Source organism: Heterodontus francisci, chromosome 15 (genome assembly GCF_036365525.1).
Source record: "Heterodontus francisci isolate sHetFra1 chromosome 15, sHetFra1.hap1, whole genome shotgun sequence".
NCBI classification, from domain to species: domain Eukaryota; kingdom Metazoa; phylum Chordata; class Chondrichthyes; order Heterodontiformes; family Heterodontidae; genus Heterodontus; species Heterodontus francisci.
This window is the reverse complement of record NC_090385.1, coordinates 15,995,544-16,012,903: the sequence shown is the minus strand read 5'-3', so window position 1 is coordinate 16,012,903 and position 17,360 is coordinate 15,995,544. Positions and strand designations below refer to the sequence as shown.

General features: G+C 40.8%; 1 protein-coding gene across 2 annotated transcripts in view; it reads right to left on the bottom strand.

The window, feature by feature from the left end:
* The window catches only part of tbc1d8b (TBC1 domain family member 8B), an 89,257-nt gene continuing 71,897 nt past the window's right edge, over window positions 1-17,360 (bottom strand). For both annotated transcript variants that reach the window (XM_068047147.1, XM_068047148.1), the window contains 5 exons: window positions 14,971-15,211; window positions 7,734-7,799; window positions 6,714-6,803; window positions 5,265-5,368; window positions 1-1,928 (listed from right to left, as the gene is read on the bottom strand). In XM_068047147.1, coding sequence (XP_067903248.1) covers window positions 1,512-1,928; window positions 5,265-5,368; window positions 6,714-6,803; window positions 7,734-7,799; window positions 14,971-15,211 — 918 coding nt within the window. In that variant the 3' untranslated portion in view covers window positions 1-1,511. The remainder of the gene's footprint in view (window positions 1,929-5,264; window positions 5,369-6,713; window positions 6,804-7,733; window positions 7,800-14,970; window positions 15,212-17,360) is intronic.

The window sequence follows — 17,360 nt, the reverse complement described above, 5'->3', positions numbered from 1 at the left end:
CAACAATGTGTTTTTATTAGAAAGCAAATATAAAGAGAACTAGAAAACACAACTTGTAAAAACCAAATGAACTGGAAACCAAAATATTTATTTTAAATCTGCTCTTTAGACAAGGTTTTTGATACAATAAGGAACAAAAGGAATTTAAAACAGAAGGACTCAGTCGATGGAGTACACATTCTTATACACATTTAGCAAGTGCCTCAGTGTTTGGCACAAAAAAATTTTTCCTTCAAAACTATATTTTCTTTTTAAATTCAATCTCAAAAAACCCAAGCTTTCAGCAAATTGCTTTTTGGATTTGAGATTAACATTTCATAGCAGCGTGCTTGAGTAAGAGTTGCTGCTCTCTACATAGTGTTTTACCTTCTTAATGTGCCTATATACAAACTTTTCATGTTACTTTTACTTTAATAAGAACATTGCATTATCTTCATTGAACATAAGCAATTAAACCAAAGTGTATTTCTGTAACTAATACTAAGCTTCAAGACATTTGGACTGTTGAATGTTTGCAAACTTCATATTTTCAGATGATTACAATTACTAACACATCTTGACATCAGAATCAAGAGCAAGAGCAGTATTGTTATATACTTGTGTTCTAATTTTTGGGCAGTTTCATAAAAAATATTTTCAAAGCAGGAAAGAAGCCAATATAGATTAACAGTAACATTTGAAAGTGTACAAGTGTGCAGCATACTTCAAAAATACAGGACATATTTTATCGTAAAGATTTCCCATTCCCTTAGAATTTTGCAAACTATAAATAGTTCTCTCTCTATAACATTAAAAAACAAACACCTTTTTGTAGAAATAAGACAAATACATTTCCCTTCAGTCTAGGGAGAACATTTCAGACTCCATAAAGTACAGCAATAGTTATTTTGTCCCATAATCTCCTAGCAAGAGGGGGAAAATTACAAGGGCACCCTCTACAGACTGGTGACGGTAGCACAGTACACAACTGTGTTCATGAGAATATGCACCAATCTGATAAATTCTGCGACAGAAATCCTGGAGTAGTTTGATATTTTAAATCTGAACTCAGTCTCAAATGATAAGCATTTGCAATGTGCCTTCCTATACTGTTCAGCTTCGTGTGTTATATAAGCCTTCTCAGATCACCTGAAGCCAGTGGATGTAAACAAAATTAAAAAAAAGGAAGGCAACTGTTGCTATGTAGTTCATAGCTTGTGTTCAGAATGTTTAACAGACATTATATATGACAAAATAAGATTGTAGCTTAGAAATCACTGTTGATTTTATTAGCAGAAAAAATTGCTGCTTGCAGCTGTGCAACTTTCCTCTACGTCATTTTAGCAGAGACATTAATACACAGGTTAATGCCGGTGTTAAAATAGTAGTAAAATGTCACGCAAAACAGATTATGCGTTTGTTTGCTGTCATCGGCAACAGAAATTTCAGGGCTTGTATGTTTGTATTAGGTTGTTGCATCATCACAACAGCAGAACATGGCATAGTGCCACAACTAAAATCACAGGGAAATCTCAGTCAAAGGGATTTGGCTGTCTTTTAGCCCTCAGTTGAACAGATTTAGCTTGTTCTATTTTAGCCTTTATATCTACACGTTTCTCAAAAAATGTAACCAAAACTGGTTCATTTAACAGTGATGCCAGTATCTGTTCAAAGGCAAAGGTCCAGTTAATCTCAGTTGGTGCTTCTTGGGGAGCATCTTCATCCTTGTTTAACATCTGGTTCTCCTGAAAGCTGTCACCACTTTGGCAATCTTGAATTAAACCCTGTTTACTTGGGATGGGAGAACCTGGACTGTTCAGCATTCTCCCCACTTCTTCCATTCGAAGCAAGAGGCCAGTGACAGTCGTTATAGCTCGATAAAGTGCCTCCTCATTAGGATCTCCATGGAACAGATTATACAGTGTCTTGGAGAACTGAACGAATTGTGACTAGGGATTAAAAAAAATAAACACACAAGTCATCAGGCACATGGAAGAACTTCTTTTGGAAACAAGTCTTTGTATTTCCATATTGATGAGGATTATTTCAATCTCTCAATTTATTAGCAAAGGTCTAAGCAACCAAATATCGAACTCAAATATAAACAGAAAATGCTAGAAACATTCAGCAGGCAACATCTGTGGAGACAAAAAAAAAAGAGTACAGCCGGATGACAATTTATTAGAATTGGAAGATGTTACAAAGAAAACAGCTTTTAAGCCAGCGTAGAGCCTGTTATAGAGAGCAGGGTGGGGTAAAGGCCTGCTACCCGACCCGAATCCAACGGGATCCGAGGACATGCGTCGGGTTGGGCCCCTCTTCCGGGTCCAACTTGTGGGCCAGACACACAAGTAAGTGCTCTGCCGTTAAGTATTAAAAATAAAAAACTTAGGTGAGCTGGGACGAAACTGAGTCTGTGCAGTGAGCGAGTGACGTCACTATGACTTCATCACGCATGCGCTGCAGCTTCGTGGAGCTTCCCAGTCGGAAGGTCAGTGAAGGGATGGTCGGGTCGGCCGAGCGGGGTTGGACTCGGGGCGAACATAGAGGGATTCGGGCCGGGTCGGGTTCTTGTTCCCGACCTAAGCAGGCCTTTAGGGTGGGGGGAGGAATGGAAAGGTAAGAAATAATAAAAGGGAAAGGTCTGTAATACAGTGGAAGGCACAAGTGATTAAATGACGAAAGGGATGATAGTGCAAGGCAAAAATTAGGTGATAACTAGATTAAGTATGGAAACAGAGGAGGTTACGGCAGAAAAGCAGAGAAGGGAAGCATGGAAAATCCAGCAAAGAATCGAAGGCTCCCCTGGTCTGGGAATGTGGCAAAAGAAAGGCAGATTGAAACCAGGACCTACTGAGTGTTTCTAGCATGTTCCATTTCTATTTCAGGATTCCAGCATCCAACATAAGTAACTCTTATGTAGCTTATTTTCATTTCTAAAATATACTGTTGGAAGAACATAACACTACTCTTTTCACTAAAATCTGCTTTATGACATTGTGGATTTGGTTTCACAAACAATATATTAGCATATACATGACATCCCTTCTCAGCCTCAGTAGGTCTAAAAGTGCTTACATGCAATGAAGTGCATTCACTGTTGTTGCATGGCAATATACTCAACAGCGACATTTGAGCTTCCCTAATGGTTCAGTTGAAAGTACTGCACCGTGTGAACTGTGCTATACAGACCAGGAAGATCCTAAGATCAAGCCACACTCTGTGCTGAATCAGCTGATCTTAGGCAAGTATCTGCTGGGGATACACCAACTGAGCTCACATGTATGGCCAGAGTTCCTCCTCCTAACTGGTGATAGCTGGAGTCTGGTGAAGACAGCGTGGTGCAAGACACCCAAGTCGTGTAGACATACCTATGCAGGGCTAGGATTTGGTTTAATCTGAAATTCTTTTTACTTATAAATGGCTTATGGATTTGTACTGTAGCTAGAAATAATGAAATGGGTAAAGTTGTTCATTGCCAGGATGCTTTAGGGTTTAATGTGTCAGGGTACAATTTAGCTGACTATGCTGTTTAGCTTCGGCTGAGGTGCAGAATGCGAGATTGGTGCCTGCTAACTAATTTTGTTGCCATATTGCGAAATGAGATAGCCAAAGCAACCTGGAGATAGGAAGTGGGCCAACAGCCAGGATGGCAAACAAGGTGGCATCTGGTGTTTTGAAGGAACTCTCTCATTTCTGGGGGTCTTGTTCACAATAACACTCGTCATGCCATAATGAATTAGCAAGGACAGTGTGCATCATAAGTGACCTTTAAAGATTTTGAACTTTCTAACATGAGAGTCAGGATCAGAAAGATTGATGAAAGTTGCATCTCTGCCCTGGGAAAACAGGATAATAGTTTTTATTTCTCAGTATGTCTACTGCTCAAAGATATTGCGTGTCTATGGACTTGGTCAAAGACAATAAACTGATTATGTTGAAAACATATGAGTTTGTCAGATTCGAATTGTTTTACAGCTAGGTTCGGCTTTGCTTCTCTGCTATAGTCCAACAGTCTAAAGAAAACCCATTTCCTAAGGTATCACAAAGAACAGCCAGAGTCCCTCTTACTGAAGAGCTGCTAACACTCCTGGAAATATGTTTCATGATGTGTCATGACCTTCAGGAGAGGATGGAAGGTATTCTATCTGTTATCTTTAGTCTTCAGCCAATGGATTACAGATAATACATTTTCTCTCCTTCCTTGCTAAAGGCACAGAGTCTTTCACAAGCTACAATGCCACAGAAATTTTGCCATGAGGGTCACTTCTGATGTGAACCAAAAATGGAGTGTTGGCAGACTATTCAATTCTACGGGTAGCATCACAGCAGGAGGCCAATCCTGGGTGCAAGACCATTCCTCAGAACCGGCCAACTGACCTGTCGTGTATTTGCAGTTTCTTTGTTTTTAATACACATTTGCAGAGCTTGCACTTTTTCATATTTGGAAAAGGATAAATGTTCTTCAGACCACTAATTTTGATTAAATTCAGTACAAGATAAACACATACAGCCATATCACTGCAAGGACTCAACTCCCTGCTAAAAGCACAGAAACTGGCTGCGTTTTTTGTAGCTTGCTTTAACTTCTAATGGTGACAATATTCCACATTGAAAAATTCTTTCACCAGTGAATAATCATTTGGCAACAGACTGTAATTACTGCTTACAGATAATTAGTCTCATGACTTTGGGGGAAGGAAGGAACATAAGGTTACTGACCAAATTATAGATCATTCAAGTCATGTGTTAGAGCAGCAGGTTAACAGCTATGCTACCATTAGTGCTCAGGAGAACTACATGGACACATCAAGATGTATTGCTTACAGCAGTTTTATCTTAAAGAGCTGGGCAGTGGCAGATCTGGACAACAAACAGGAAGGCAGAAGTGTTTCGGGCAGCTAAATCAGTAGGTTTTGAGAAGGCTTTGAACAGAAGGAAACAGGTAGCAAAGGAAAAAAGGTTTAGCAGGATGTGTCAGAATGTGGGGTCAAAAAAGCTGTGACTAAACATGGAGCAGAAATGGGGAATTATGCAAAGGAAACCAGAGTCAGAATACACTTCAGAGAAAAGGACAGGCAAGATCATATAACGATTATAAACGAGGACAAAGGTTTTGAATTTAAGCACTTAAAAGTTAAGCACCTGATCCTGACAAATCACTTTTGTTTTGCCCCCTTGTGTTTATAGATTCTTATCCCATCAGAAACAATTTACTTTGTGCCATAGAAAGACATATGCCAAAAATGTGGTGAGTGAAATAGTGAAACAGGTCACATTATCACCTGATTTATCCGTGGAAGGTTTCGGATACTTTCTTCTTTCCGTGTTAGCTCATCTTGCCACTGTTTCAAATAGGACTGGATATCAACTTTCCCTTTGTTACTTCCTGAAGTCCAAAAACAGGAAAAAAAAACTACCGATTATTTTGAAACAAGGTAACTTGTGTCTCTGCAGCCTGATACCTTTCACTATTTAACTCTTTGGCCAAATTAAGTATATTCTTTACAGCATAAACTGCACTAAGACAATTATATTTTAAAAAATATTCATAATCATTGAAGTAGCAATTTCAACACTACTATGAACAAGCTTAGTTCACACATTATGATGTTAATAAGTTATACAAATTTATTGCTACATATATGGATACAGCACACTCAAATACACATCTTAAGTATTAGATACTGGGAAGTTAATGGGGGTGATTTGCAATTGCTGGTTCAATATGGCAGCCAGTAGCCTGCTATTAAGGCCTGGTCCTGCAGATGACTCAGGCTTCATGTTCAATATGTGGGCAAAGCAGCTGCACTGCAAACGTTGCACCCACTTTGGGTGCTACTTGAAAATGACTGCCAATATTTTATTTGAACTGCCGATTTTGCCTGGACCAATGGCTGTATCTCGTGTAGGTTTAGAACACAAAGTCACCAAAAGGTGGAAAAGAAAAACAGAACAGATAAGTCATGTGATCAAAAAAATCTAAATTATTGGAAGCTCCAGATTTTTGGGGGGTGAATATGCTTCTAATTTTGATATTGACCTTAATGTGATCTGTATTTGACAGGGAGTGGAAAGGAAAAGCAGTTGTAATTTTCCTTCCGTTTTCAGCCCTTTCCTCCATAACCTCACATCACGGTCATGTCCCCGTTCCCAACCAGAAGGTACAGTTCATAAATATTGCTCGAGATACAATTAATGTCATATAGTGGACAATCCTTCAAGGCCTCTGCGTGCGCAGCGAACATAGGAATGCCATGGATTTCGCTTCCATTTGCTTCAACAGCAGAAATGCCAAGGGAAGCTCAAGTGAAAAAGGTCTGAGTGAGATTTTAAACTCTGTTCTCCTAATTTTAAACTCAGTACTTCAAAACAACCATCCTGTAATGCTGAGGTCAAACTCAGAGCTCTATCACATATTCCCCCCCCCCCCCCCCTTTACTCGAAATCAACAAAGCAAGTCAGTCAAATGCAGCTTATTTTCATTTGAAGATGAATTTCAGTTTGGATGTCTTGCCCACTGTGTTACCAATTTGTGCCAAAGTTTTATATTGTGATCTACCACCAATTTAAAATTGTGGCAAGATTGCTAAACAGATGCCTCACATTTACCACGAGACATTGCAGAAGAGCTTGTGCACATTTTGCATCTCCTTACAATAATAGAGTTGAAATCAGGAATCAACCTGACCAGTTAAACTCCACTGATCTAGACAAAAATAGTCAATACAAACCATTGAGGTGATCACCATGAGTCATTGCTTCATCAAAAAGTTCTGGGTGTTTTGCAGCTGCAGGAATTGTACTTTCATCCTCAGTAAATGCTGTAAGTAAATGATTGGCAAAGTCAAATCTGTAACCAAAAATAACTGTGATGATAACTTGCATTTACACCACCTCAAAACATTTCAAATTGCTTCACAGCCAATTAATTACTGTTGAAATGTAGTCATTGTTATATTGATAAACTTGGCAGCCAATTTACACACAGCAAAGTCCCACAAACAGCAAATTAGACAGGCAACTAGAAAATTTGTTTGTGGTGGCACTGACCAAAGGATAGCTGTTGGCAGAGACATTGGGAGAATTCACCTGCTCTTTGAATAGTGTAATGGGTTCTTTTACATCCACCTAAAAAGGGTGAACATCTCTTTCAAAAGACAACACTTCTGGAAATGCAGGAAAACCTCAGCATTCCCCCATGCGGTTGGAACCCATAACTTTCCTACTCAGACAAGAGTGCTACAATTTATTCAAGCTAACACTTAGTTCTTGCAGCTATGCCAAAAAATGAACATTTCTCTTCAATAATTTTAGAAATAAACAATTTTAATCATCTCTTCCCTCGACTCAAATTTTTCCTCCCTGAGCATTGCAACTATCAAGATGACACCCACAGCCTTCAGGTCGTCAAGGTAATGGCCACCTTTCATGTCTAGGCCTAGACAGGTGATGTGACACAGCCAAGCCAATTCTGTCCTTATTGGACAGCCACACAGGTAAACTTTTGAAAGAACTTCAGAACAACTCCAGCTTTCAGCTTATTGCAATGGTAATTATGTGCAGCTAGATGCTTAAATAAATTGTCTCCCTGTGAAATATAAAATGACAGATCTTCATTATAAAATGAACTGATGTCAACCATAATTACTTCACATGAAATGAAATTTTTTTTGGTATATCGAGAAGAGAATTCATTTTTGGAGTTTAATTTCACAATACTCACGCGGAGTTTCAGTAATTACTTGATTTACCTGGTGGAATATGTAATTTAAAAAGTAATTTCAGTTTGTCAGTAAATGATCCATTGTACATCACATCTGCAAGGGATAAAACTGAATTAGTACATGTGTTACTCATGATCTCAAATCCTTTAAGGTTTTAATGAAAGATTTAAAGACAGACTGCTCTTTGCATTCCATACAAAATACAAGAAGAAAGTTCCTCAGTGAATTTCATGTATCCTTCTTAGCACTACTACAGTAAGTCGTTGAAATTTACATAATTCTTTCGAGGCAATCCTTACCTGCATAAAGAAATACTCCATCTAGGAATAAGAATAGGCAAATCAACCCAAGTTTGTTCGGCAATTCTATTAGCTCCCTCAACTCCATTTTTCCACCTTTGCTCCATATTCCATGATATCCTGATCCAACAAAAATTTTGCTCTTGAAAATTTCTGATGCCCTGGCATCCACAGCCTTTTGGGGGGGAAGGAAGTTCCAGATTTCTACTACACTTAGTGTGGAAAAAGTGTGTCCTGATCTCAATCCTAAATGGCCCAGCTCAAACTCTCCCTTCCATTAAAGGCCTGCTCGGATCTGCAAAAAAAAAAAATACCCGACCCGAGCCCTTCCAATTTGTCCCAAGCCCAACCCGACCTTCCATTTTTCACTTTCTTGCTGATCTGCACAAGCTTAAAATAATAAAACCACCTTTCTAGTCCAAAATTAAATTAACAGTGGAGCCACTTACCTGTGATAGAGCGTGTCTGACCCGAGCCCGAATGCCGGACCCAGAAGTGCAACCCAACCTGACCCCAACACGTTGTCGAGTCCCATCAGGTTCAGGTCGGGTAACAGGCCTTTACCTTGCATTGCCATGTGGCACCAAGACCAAGAGTACTAATTGCTATTTTCCCTGTGTGAGACCAGTCAGTTTAACACAGATGAGTGACTGATCTACACCACCCTGTTCTGCATGGCTCAGCACTATACCATAGAGTAGTAAAGCCACTACGGCACAGAAGGAGGCCATTCATCCCATCACATCCAAGCTGGCTCTCTGTTGAGCCCATAGCCCTGCAAAATTATTTCCCTCAAGCGCCCAACCAATTTTCTTTTGAAATCATTCATCGCCTCCACTTCCACCATCCATGTAGATTAGATTAGAGATACAGCACTGAAACAGGCCCTTCGGCCCACCGAGTCTGTGCCGAACATCAACCACCCATTTATACTAATCCTACACTAATCCCATATTCCTACCAAACATCCCCACCTGTCCCTATATTTCCCTACCACCTACCTATACTAGTGACAATTTATAATGGCCAATTTACCTATCAACCTGCAAGTCTTTTGGCTTGTGGGAGGAAACCGGAGCACCCGGAGAAAACCCACGCAGACACAGGGAGAACTTGCAAACTCCACACAGGCAGTACCCGGAATCGAACCCGGGTCCCTGGAGCTGTGAGGCTGCAGTGCTAACCACTGCGCCACTGTGCCGCCCACTGTGTAAGCACCAAGTTCCAGGTCATTACCACTGGCTGCATAGAAAAAAAGGTTTTTCCTCATAAACCCCGTGCATCGCTTGCCCAAAACCTTAAATCAGTGACCCCTAGTACTCACATCATCAGCCAATGGAAACAGCTTTTCTTTGTCTACATTATTTAAACCTGTCATAATCTTGTACACTTCTATCTAATCTCCGCTCAATCTCCTTTGCTCCAAGGAAAACCCCAACTTCACCAACCTAAGCTTGTAGCTAAAATCACTCATCCCTGGAACCATTCTGGTAAATCTCCTCTGCATCCTCTCAAGAACCCTCACATCCTTCCTAAAGTGTTTAGTTTAGTTTAGAGATACAGCACTGAAACAGGCCCTTCGGTCCACCGAGTCTGTGACGACCATCAACCACCCATTTATACTAATCCTACACTAATCCCATATTCCTACCACATCCCCACCTGTCTCTTTCTTTCCCTACCACCGACCTATACTAGGGGCAATTTATAATGGCCAATTTACCCATCGACCTGCAAGTCTTTGGCATGTGGGAGGAAACCGGAGCACCCGAAGGAAACCCACGCAGACACAGGGAGAACTTGCAAACTCCACAGACAGTACCCAGAATCGAACCCGGGTCGCTGGAGCTGTGAGGCTGCGGTGCTAACCACTGCGCCACTGTGCCGTCCGAACTGTGTGGAGACCAGAACTGGACGCAATACTCTAGCTGTTGCCTAACCGGAGCTTTATAAAGGGTCAGCATAACTTCACTGCTTTTGTACTCAATACCTCTATTTATGAAACCAAAGATCCTTTAGGTTTTGCAAGCTACTCTCTCAATATTTCATGCCACCTTCAACAATCTATGCACATGCACCCTCAGGTCCCTCTGCCCCTGGCTACTCTGCAGAACTCTGCTATTAAGTATACATTGCCTTGCTCTATCCCTTCTGCCAAAATGCATCACCTCACATTTCTCTTTTAAATTCCATCTGCCACTTCTCTGCCCATTTGCCTATGTCAGGTATATAAAAAGGAAATGAGCAGCTAAAGTAAGTGTGGGACCCTTAGAGGATGAGACTGGGGAATTAATAACAGGGAACTTTCACTGGAACGACGGAGGTGGAGGGGCGACATGATAGAGGTTTACAAAGTTATGAGCGGCATGGACAGAGTGGATAGTCAGAAGCTTTTTCCCAGGGTGGAAGAGTCAGTTACTAGGGGGCATAGGTTTAAAGTGCGAGGGGCAAAGTTTAGAGGGGATGTGCGAGGCAAGTTCTTTACACAGAGGGTGGTGAGTGCCTGGAACTTGTTGCCGGGGGAGGTGGTGGAAGCAGGTACGATAGCAACGTTTAAGAGACATCTTGACAAATACTTGAATAGGATGGGAATAGAGGGATACGGACCCCGGAAGTGCAGAAGGTTTTAGTTTCGGCAGGCATCAAGATCGGCGCAGGCTTGGAGGGCCGAATGGCCTGTTCCTGTGCTGTACTGTTCTTTGGAACAGGGAAATGGCAGATAATTTAAACCAATATTTGGCATCGGTCTTCACGGTGGAGGACATTATAAACATCCCAACAATAATAGATGAGCAAGGTGTAAATGGGAGGGAGGAACTTGTAACAATCTCTATCACGAGGGAAAAGGTGCTTGACAAACTGATGGGAATAAAGGCAGACAAGTCGCCAGGATCTGATGGCCTGCATCCAAAGGTTTTAAAAGAAGTGGTTGCAGAGATAGTGGAGGCATTGGTCATAATATACCAAAGCTCACTGGATTTCAGTCGGGTACTAGCGGATTGGAAAACCGCTATTGTGACACCCCTATTCAAGAAAGGAGGGAGATAGAAAGCAGGAAACTATAGACCAGTTAGCTTAATATCCATCATTGGGAAAATGCTAGAATCCATTATTAAGGAAGAAATAGCAGGACATTTAGAAAAACATAATGCAACCAAACAGAGTCAACATGGTTTTATGAAAGGGAAATCATGTTTGACAAATTTGTTAGAGTTCTTTGAGGATATAACAAGCAGAGTGGATAAAGGGGAACCGGCAGATGTAGTGTATTTGGATTTTCAGAAGGCGTTCGATAAGGTGCCACATGAAAGGCTATTGCACAAAATAAGAACTCAGGGTATTGGAGGTAATGTGTTGGCATGGATTGGCATTGGCTAACACACAGAAGACAGAGAGTCGAGATCAATGGGTCTTCTTCAGGTTGGAAAGCCGTAACTAGACGGGTGCCACAAGATCGGTCCTAGGGCCTCAACTATTAAATAAATATATTAATGACTTAGAGGAAGGAACAGAGTGTGGTGTATCCAAGTTTGCTGATGATACAAAAATAGGTGGGAAGGCATGTTGTAATGAGGACACAGAGAATCTGCAATGGGATATAGATAGGTTAAGTGAGTGGGCAAAAACTTGGCAGATGGAGTTCAATGTGGGAAAGTGTGAGGTGATCCACTTTGGTAGGAAAAATAAAAAAGCAGCTTATTTAGATGGAGAAAGACTACAAAATACCGCAGTACAGAGGGATCTGGGCGTTCTTGTACATGAAACACAAAAGATTAGCATGCAGGTCCAGCAAGTAATTAGGAAGGCTAATGGAATTTTGGTCTTTATTGCTAGGAGGTTAGTGTTTAAAAACAGGGAAGTCTTGTCACAACTGTACAGGGTGTTGGTGAGGCCACACCTGGAGTACTGCGTACAGTTTTGGTCCTTGTATTTAGGGAAGGATATACCAGCATTGGAGGCAGTTCAGAAAAGGTCCACTAGGTTGATTCCTAGGATGAAGGGGTTGTCTTATCGAGAATAGCTAAACAGGTTAGGACTCTATTCATTGGAGTTTAGAAGAATGAGAGGTGATCTTATTGAAACATATAAGATTATAAGTGGGCTTGACAGGGTAGATGTTGGAGAATATGTCTCCACTGGTGGGGGAATCTCGAACTAGGGGACATAGTTACAGAATAAGGGGTCATACATTTAAAACTGAGATGCAAAGGAATTTCTTCTCTCAGAGGGTGGTGAAGCTCTGGAATTCTCTACTTCAGAGAGTTGTGGAGGCTAGATCACTAAATGTATTTAAGGAGGAGGTAGATAGATTTTTGAAATCTCGGGGAGTCGAGGGTTATGCGGAGCAGGCCCAAAAAAGGAGTTAAGCCCTGGAACAGATCAGCCATGATCTTACTGAATGGCGGGGTAGGCTTGAGGGGCTGAATGGCCTACTCCTACTTTTTATGTTCTGATGTTGCAGTCAACTGGTATCATCCTCACTGTTTGCCACACCTTCAAGTTTGGTAGCATCAGCAAATTTTGACATTTTACTCTGCATTCCAATATCCAAGTCATTTATAGATATCAAAAAATGCAGTGGGCCTAGCACTGACCCTTGGGGAACACCACTGGCTACCATCCTCCAGTCTGAAAAACAACCATTTGCAACTTACTGTCCTTAGTAATCACCGATACAAAGTACTCATTAAGTATTCTAGCCTTGCCCTGCACTTCTAAGCATATATCACCCCATTTGTCTCTAATAGGACCCATACCACTTCTTAGTACCCATTTGCTATTAACATGCTGGTAGATTGTTGGGTTCCTTTTTATGTTAACCTGCCATTCTATTCTCATATTCTCTCTTTGCCAGTCTTATTTTCCTCTTCACCTCCCCTCTCAACTTGTTGTATTTGGCCTAGTTCTCACTTGAAGAATTCACCCGACATCATTTTTTTGTTTCATCATATTCGCTATCTCCCTTGTGATCCAAGGATCCCTGGCTTTGCATCCCTTACCTTTCGCCTTTATTGGAATATACCTAGCCTGTATGTGAAACATCTCTTCATTAAAAATCAACCATTGCTCTGTTAGAGTTTTTCCTGTCAATAGTTCCATTTTACCCTTCATCCCATTGAAGTTAGTCCTCTTCCAATTTAGAAGTTCTACTTTAGAATTAGAATTAGAACATTACAGCGCAGTACAGGCCCTTCGGCCCTCGATGTTGCGCCGACCTGTGAAACCATCTGACCTACACTATTCCATTTTCATCCATATGTCTATCCAATGACCACTTAAATGCCCTTAAAGTTGGCGAGTCTACTACTGCTGCAGGAAGGGCGTTCCACGCCCCTACTACTCTGAGTAAAGAAACTACCTCTGACATCTGTCCTATATCTATCACATATATATCTCTTCTCCAACATACTGGTCAAGAAAGTTCTCCTGAACACATTTTAGAAATCTCTCCCCTTCCTTAGCTTTTATTCTAATATTATCCTAATCAATATTTGGGTAATTAAATTCCGCCACTATCACCACTCTAAAGTTCTTGCACATCTCTGATTTCTGGAAGATTTGCTCCCCTATCTCTTTTTCTCAGTATTTGGAGGCCTATAGAATAACCCAATAGCATGATCATACCCTGTTGGCTTTTCAATTCTAACCAAATGGGTTCCATCTTTGCCTCAAGGACATCCTCCTTTTCCAACACTGCAATGTCTTTCCTAATCAATACTGTCACCCTACTTCCCTTTTACCCTTCCCTTTCTTTTCTGAACACTTTGCATCCATGAATATTAAGCGCCCAGTCCTCACCATTTTTAAGCCACATTTCCATTATTGCCACTACATCATAATCCCACATGCGCTTATTTGCACTTGTAGCTCACGAACCTTATTCACCACACTTTGTGCATTTACATACATGCATGCATTCCAAACCTGTCCTTGTAGTCCTTCTTAGTCTGCTTCTATCTAATATGGTATTACTTCCTTCTCCAGTACTATCCAACACTCTCATACCTTTATGCACCTTATTCCTCTTTTCTACTTCTATATGCTGGTGCCCACCCCCCTGCCAATTTAGTTTAAACCCTCTCAACCACACTAGTAAATCTCCCAGCGAGGAGAATGGTCACAGTCCTGTTGAGGTGCAACCTGTCCCTTTTGAATCGGTGCCTCCTACACCAGATCTGGTCCCAATGACCCAAGAATCTGAAGCCCTCCCTCCTGTACCATGCTTCAAGCCATGCACTGATCCTCCCTATCTTCCTATTTCTACTCTCGCTAGCACGTGACACTGGAAGTAATCCAGAGATTACTAGCTTCGAGTTTCTACTTTTTAATCTTCCTCCCTAGCTCCTCAAAATTTGACTGTAGGACCTCAATGCTTGCTCTATATCGTTGCCACAACTTCTGGCTCATTCCCTTCCTCCTGCAGAATATTCTGCACTCTGTCAGTGATATCCTTTACCCTGGCCCCAGGGAGGCAACACACCATGCAGGATTCACAATGACAACTGCAGAAATGCCTGTTTGTCCCTCCAATTATGGAAACTCCTTTAACGACTGCATATCTACTCTTTGCTATTCCCTCTTGTTCAGTCCCTTGCCCATTGATGCCATGGTCTGGACTGCACTCCTTCAAGGTGCTGCCACTCCCAGCAGCACATTCAACTAGATATAAAATAAAAACAGAGATGAAGAAATCTGCTGATTTTGAAAAGAAACCCAAAATCTGACAGAATTACTTCTTTAGGGAGTGTCTTAATTCAAGATCCAGGCTGCATTTACTGCATCATCGATATGAAGCAATACCACTTTTACACTGTCTCTGCAGTTGTAGTGGAGACTTGAGATTCCAGCAATCACAAAGGCTAAACCATATTCAGCACAAATATCTTGCCATTGCATTACACAGGAATAGTTAATACTAAAATATGAAGCTCTAAAAAAACAGTTTGAAAATCAAAATGTTTTACCTAGAACACAAGAAAACTCTTTGAAATTGATGAGGCAGTCAGAGTCCTCATCCAGAAGTCGGAAACTCCACAGGGCTAACGAATCTGCATTCGCAGAGTGGGACCAAGGACTCAGGAGCCTGAACAGTGTGCAGTACTGTTTACTATCAATCTGATACTGCTCTAGGTATGGGAGACTGGAATCATGGTGCTTGAGCGCTGGACTGTGTGGAATCCAGTAACAACTTAAAAAATGCTCCTTCTACAGAAAGGAAAAAAGTGAGAAATATTTAAGTCTCTCAAATCAAAAGGTTACTGCTTCAGTCATCTTGAACACACCTGGTTAGACAAGGTACACTTTCTAAAAACGGGTTGCACAGATTCCCACAAAAGTTCACACTTTATATATAGATTGAAAAGAAGCAAGAATTACTAAGTACAGTTCAAGGTTGTGAATCTATGAAAAATGCATGAGGTCTTGCTTTACACAAATCTAAATTATAAACAGTTCACTCAAAACACACAATACAGTGTCACTGAAGTATGAGATATGGAGCTTTTTTGGTTAAGGGAAATTAAATGCACAAACTAAAGTCACTTGATAGTGGCAATGCTTTAAGAAAAATTAAATACAAAAAAATGTTTATATCACATGTGGATAGTGATCACCGGTAACCTATATAAATCAAAAGTAGTGTGCACACAGCGTAATGCCTTTCAAAGCCATCACAACGGCAAGGTATCAAATATCACAGGAACAGGAGGCCATTCAGCCCCTCTCATAGTGAAGGATTCTCTAGGAAATAGTGATCATAACATGATGAATTTCGTATTCAATTTTAGGGTGGGAAACTTGGGTCTGAAACTAGTGTCTTAAACTCAAAGGCAATTACAAAGGTATGAAGACAGAGTTGGCTAAAGTGGACTAGGAAAATAGATTAAAAGGTAAAATGGTAGCTAAGCAGTGGCAGACAATTAAGGAGATATTTCATAATTCTCAACAAAGATATACTCCATTGAGATCCAAAGACTTTATGAAAAGGATGAACCATTCAGGGCTAACTAAGGAAGTTAATTATGGTATCAAACTGAAAGAAAAGGCATACAATACTGCAAAGATTAGTGGCAGGCCAGAAGATTGGGAAATTTTTAGAAACCAACAAAGGATGACTAAAAAAAGGGAGAAAATAATTGTGAGAGTCAACTAGCAAGAAACATAAAAAGACAATAACAGGCTCTACACGAATGTAAAAAGGAAGAGGAGCTAAAGTAAATGTTGGTCCCTTAGAGGATGACACTGGGGAATTAATAATAGGAAACAAGGAAATGCAGAGACTTTGAATAAATATTTGTATCTGTCTTCACAGTTGAAGATACTAAATGCACCCCAATAATAGTAGAAAACCATGGAACAAAAGGGCAGGAGGAAATAAAAACAACTTGAGAAAAAGTACTAGCAAATTAATGGGACTAAAGGCCGACAAGTCCCCTAGACCCGATGGCCTGTATCCTAGGGTCTTAAAAGAAGTAGCTGCAGAGATAGTGGACGCTTTGGTTGTCATCTTCAAAATTCCATAGTTTCTGGAAAGGTGCCAGCAGATTGGAAAAGCACAAATAGAAACACCCCTATTAAAGAAAGGAGGGAGACAAAAAGCAGGAAACTATAGGTTAGTTAGCCAAACATCTGACATTGGGAAAATGCTGGAATCCATTATTGAGAAAGTTGACTTGGACAAAGGGACTGACTGTATTGCAGCCAAATTTGCTGATGATACAAAGATAGGTGGTAAAGCAAGCTGTGAGGAGAACACCAAGTCTGCAAAGAGGTACACATAGGTTAAGTGAGTGGGCAAAAACTTGGCAGATGGAGTATCATGTGGGAAAATGTGAGGTTATCCACTTTGGTGGGAAGAAAAGAAAAGCAGATTATTTAAATGGAGAGCATGTAGGTACTGCAAATAATTAGAAAGGCAAATGGAATGTTGGCCTCTATTGAAACATATAAGATTCTGAGGGAGCTTGACAGGGTAGATGCTGAGAGGATGTTTCCCCTCATGGGGGGAATCTAGAACTAGGGGGCATTGTTTCAGAATAAGCAGTCACTCATTTAAGTCGGAGATGAGGAGGAATTTCTTCTCTCAGAGAGACATGAATCTTCGGAATTCTCTACCACAGAGAGCTGTGGAGGCCGAGTCATTGAATATATTCAAGGCTGAAATAAACAAGTTTTTGAACCATCGGGGAGACAAGGGTTATGGGGGACAGGCAGGAATAGTGGAGTCGAGGCCAAGATCTGATCAGCCATGATCACATTGAATAGCAGCGCGGCTCAAAGGGCCATATGCCTACTCCTGCTCCTATTTATGTTCTTACTTACGAGTCTGTTGCATAATCCATAGGACCCTCCCAAC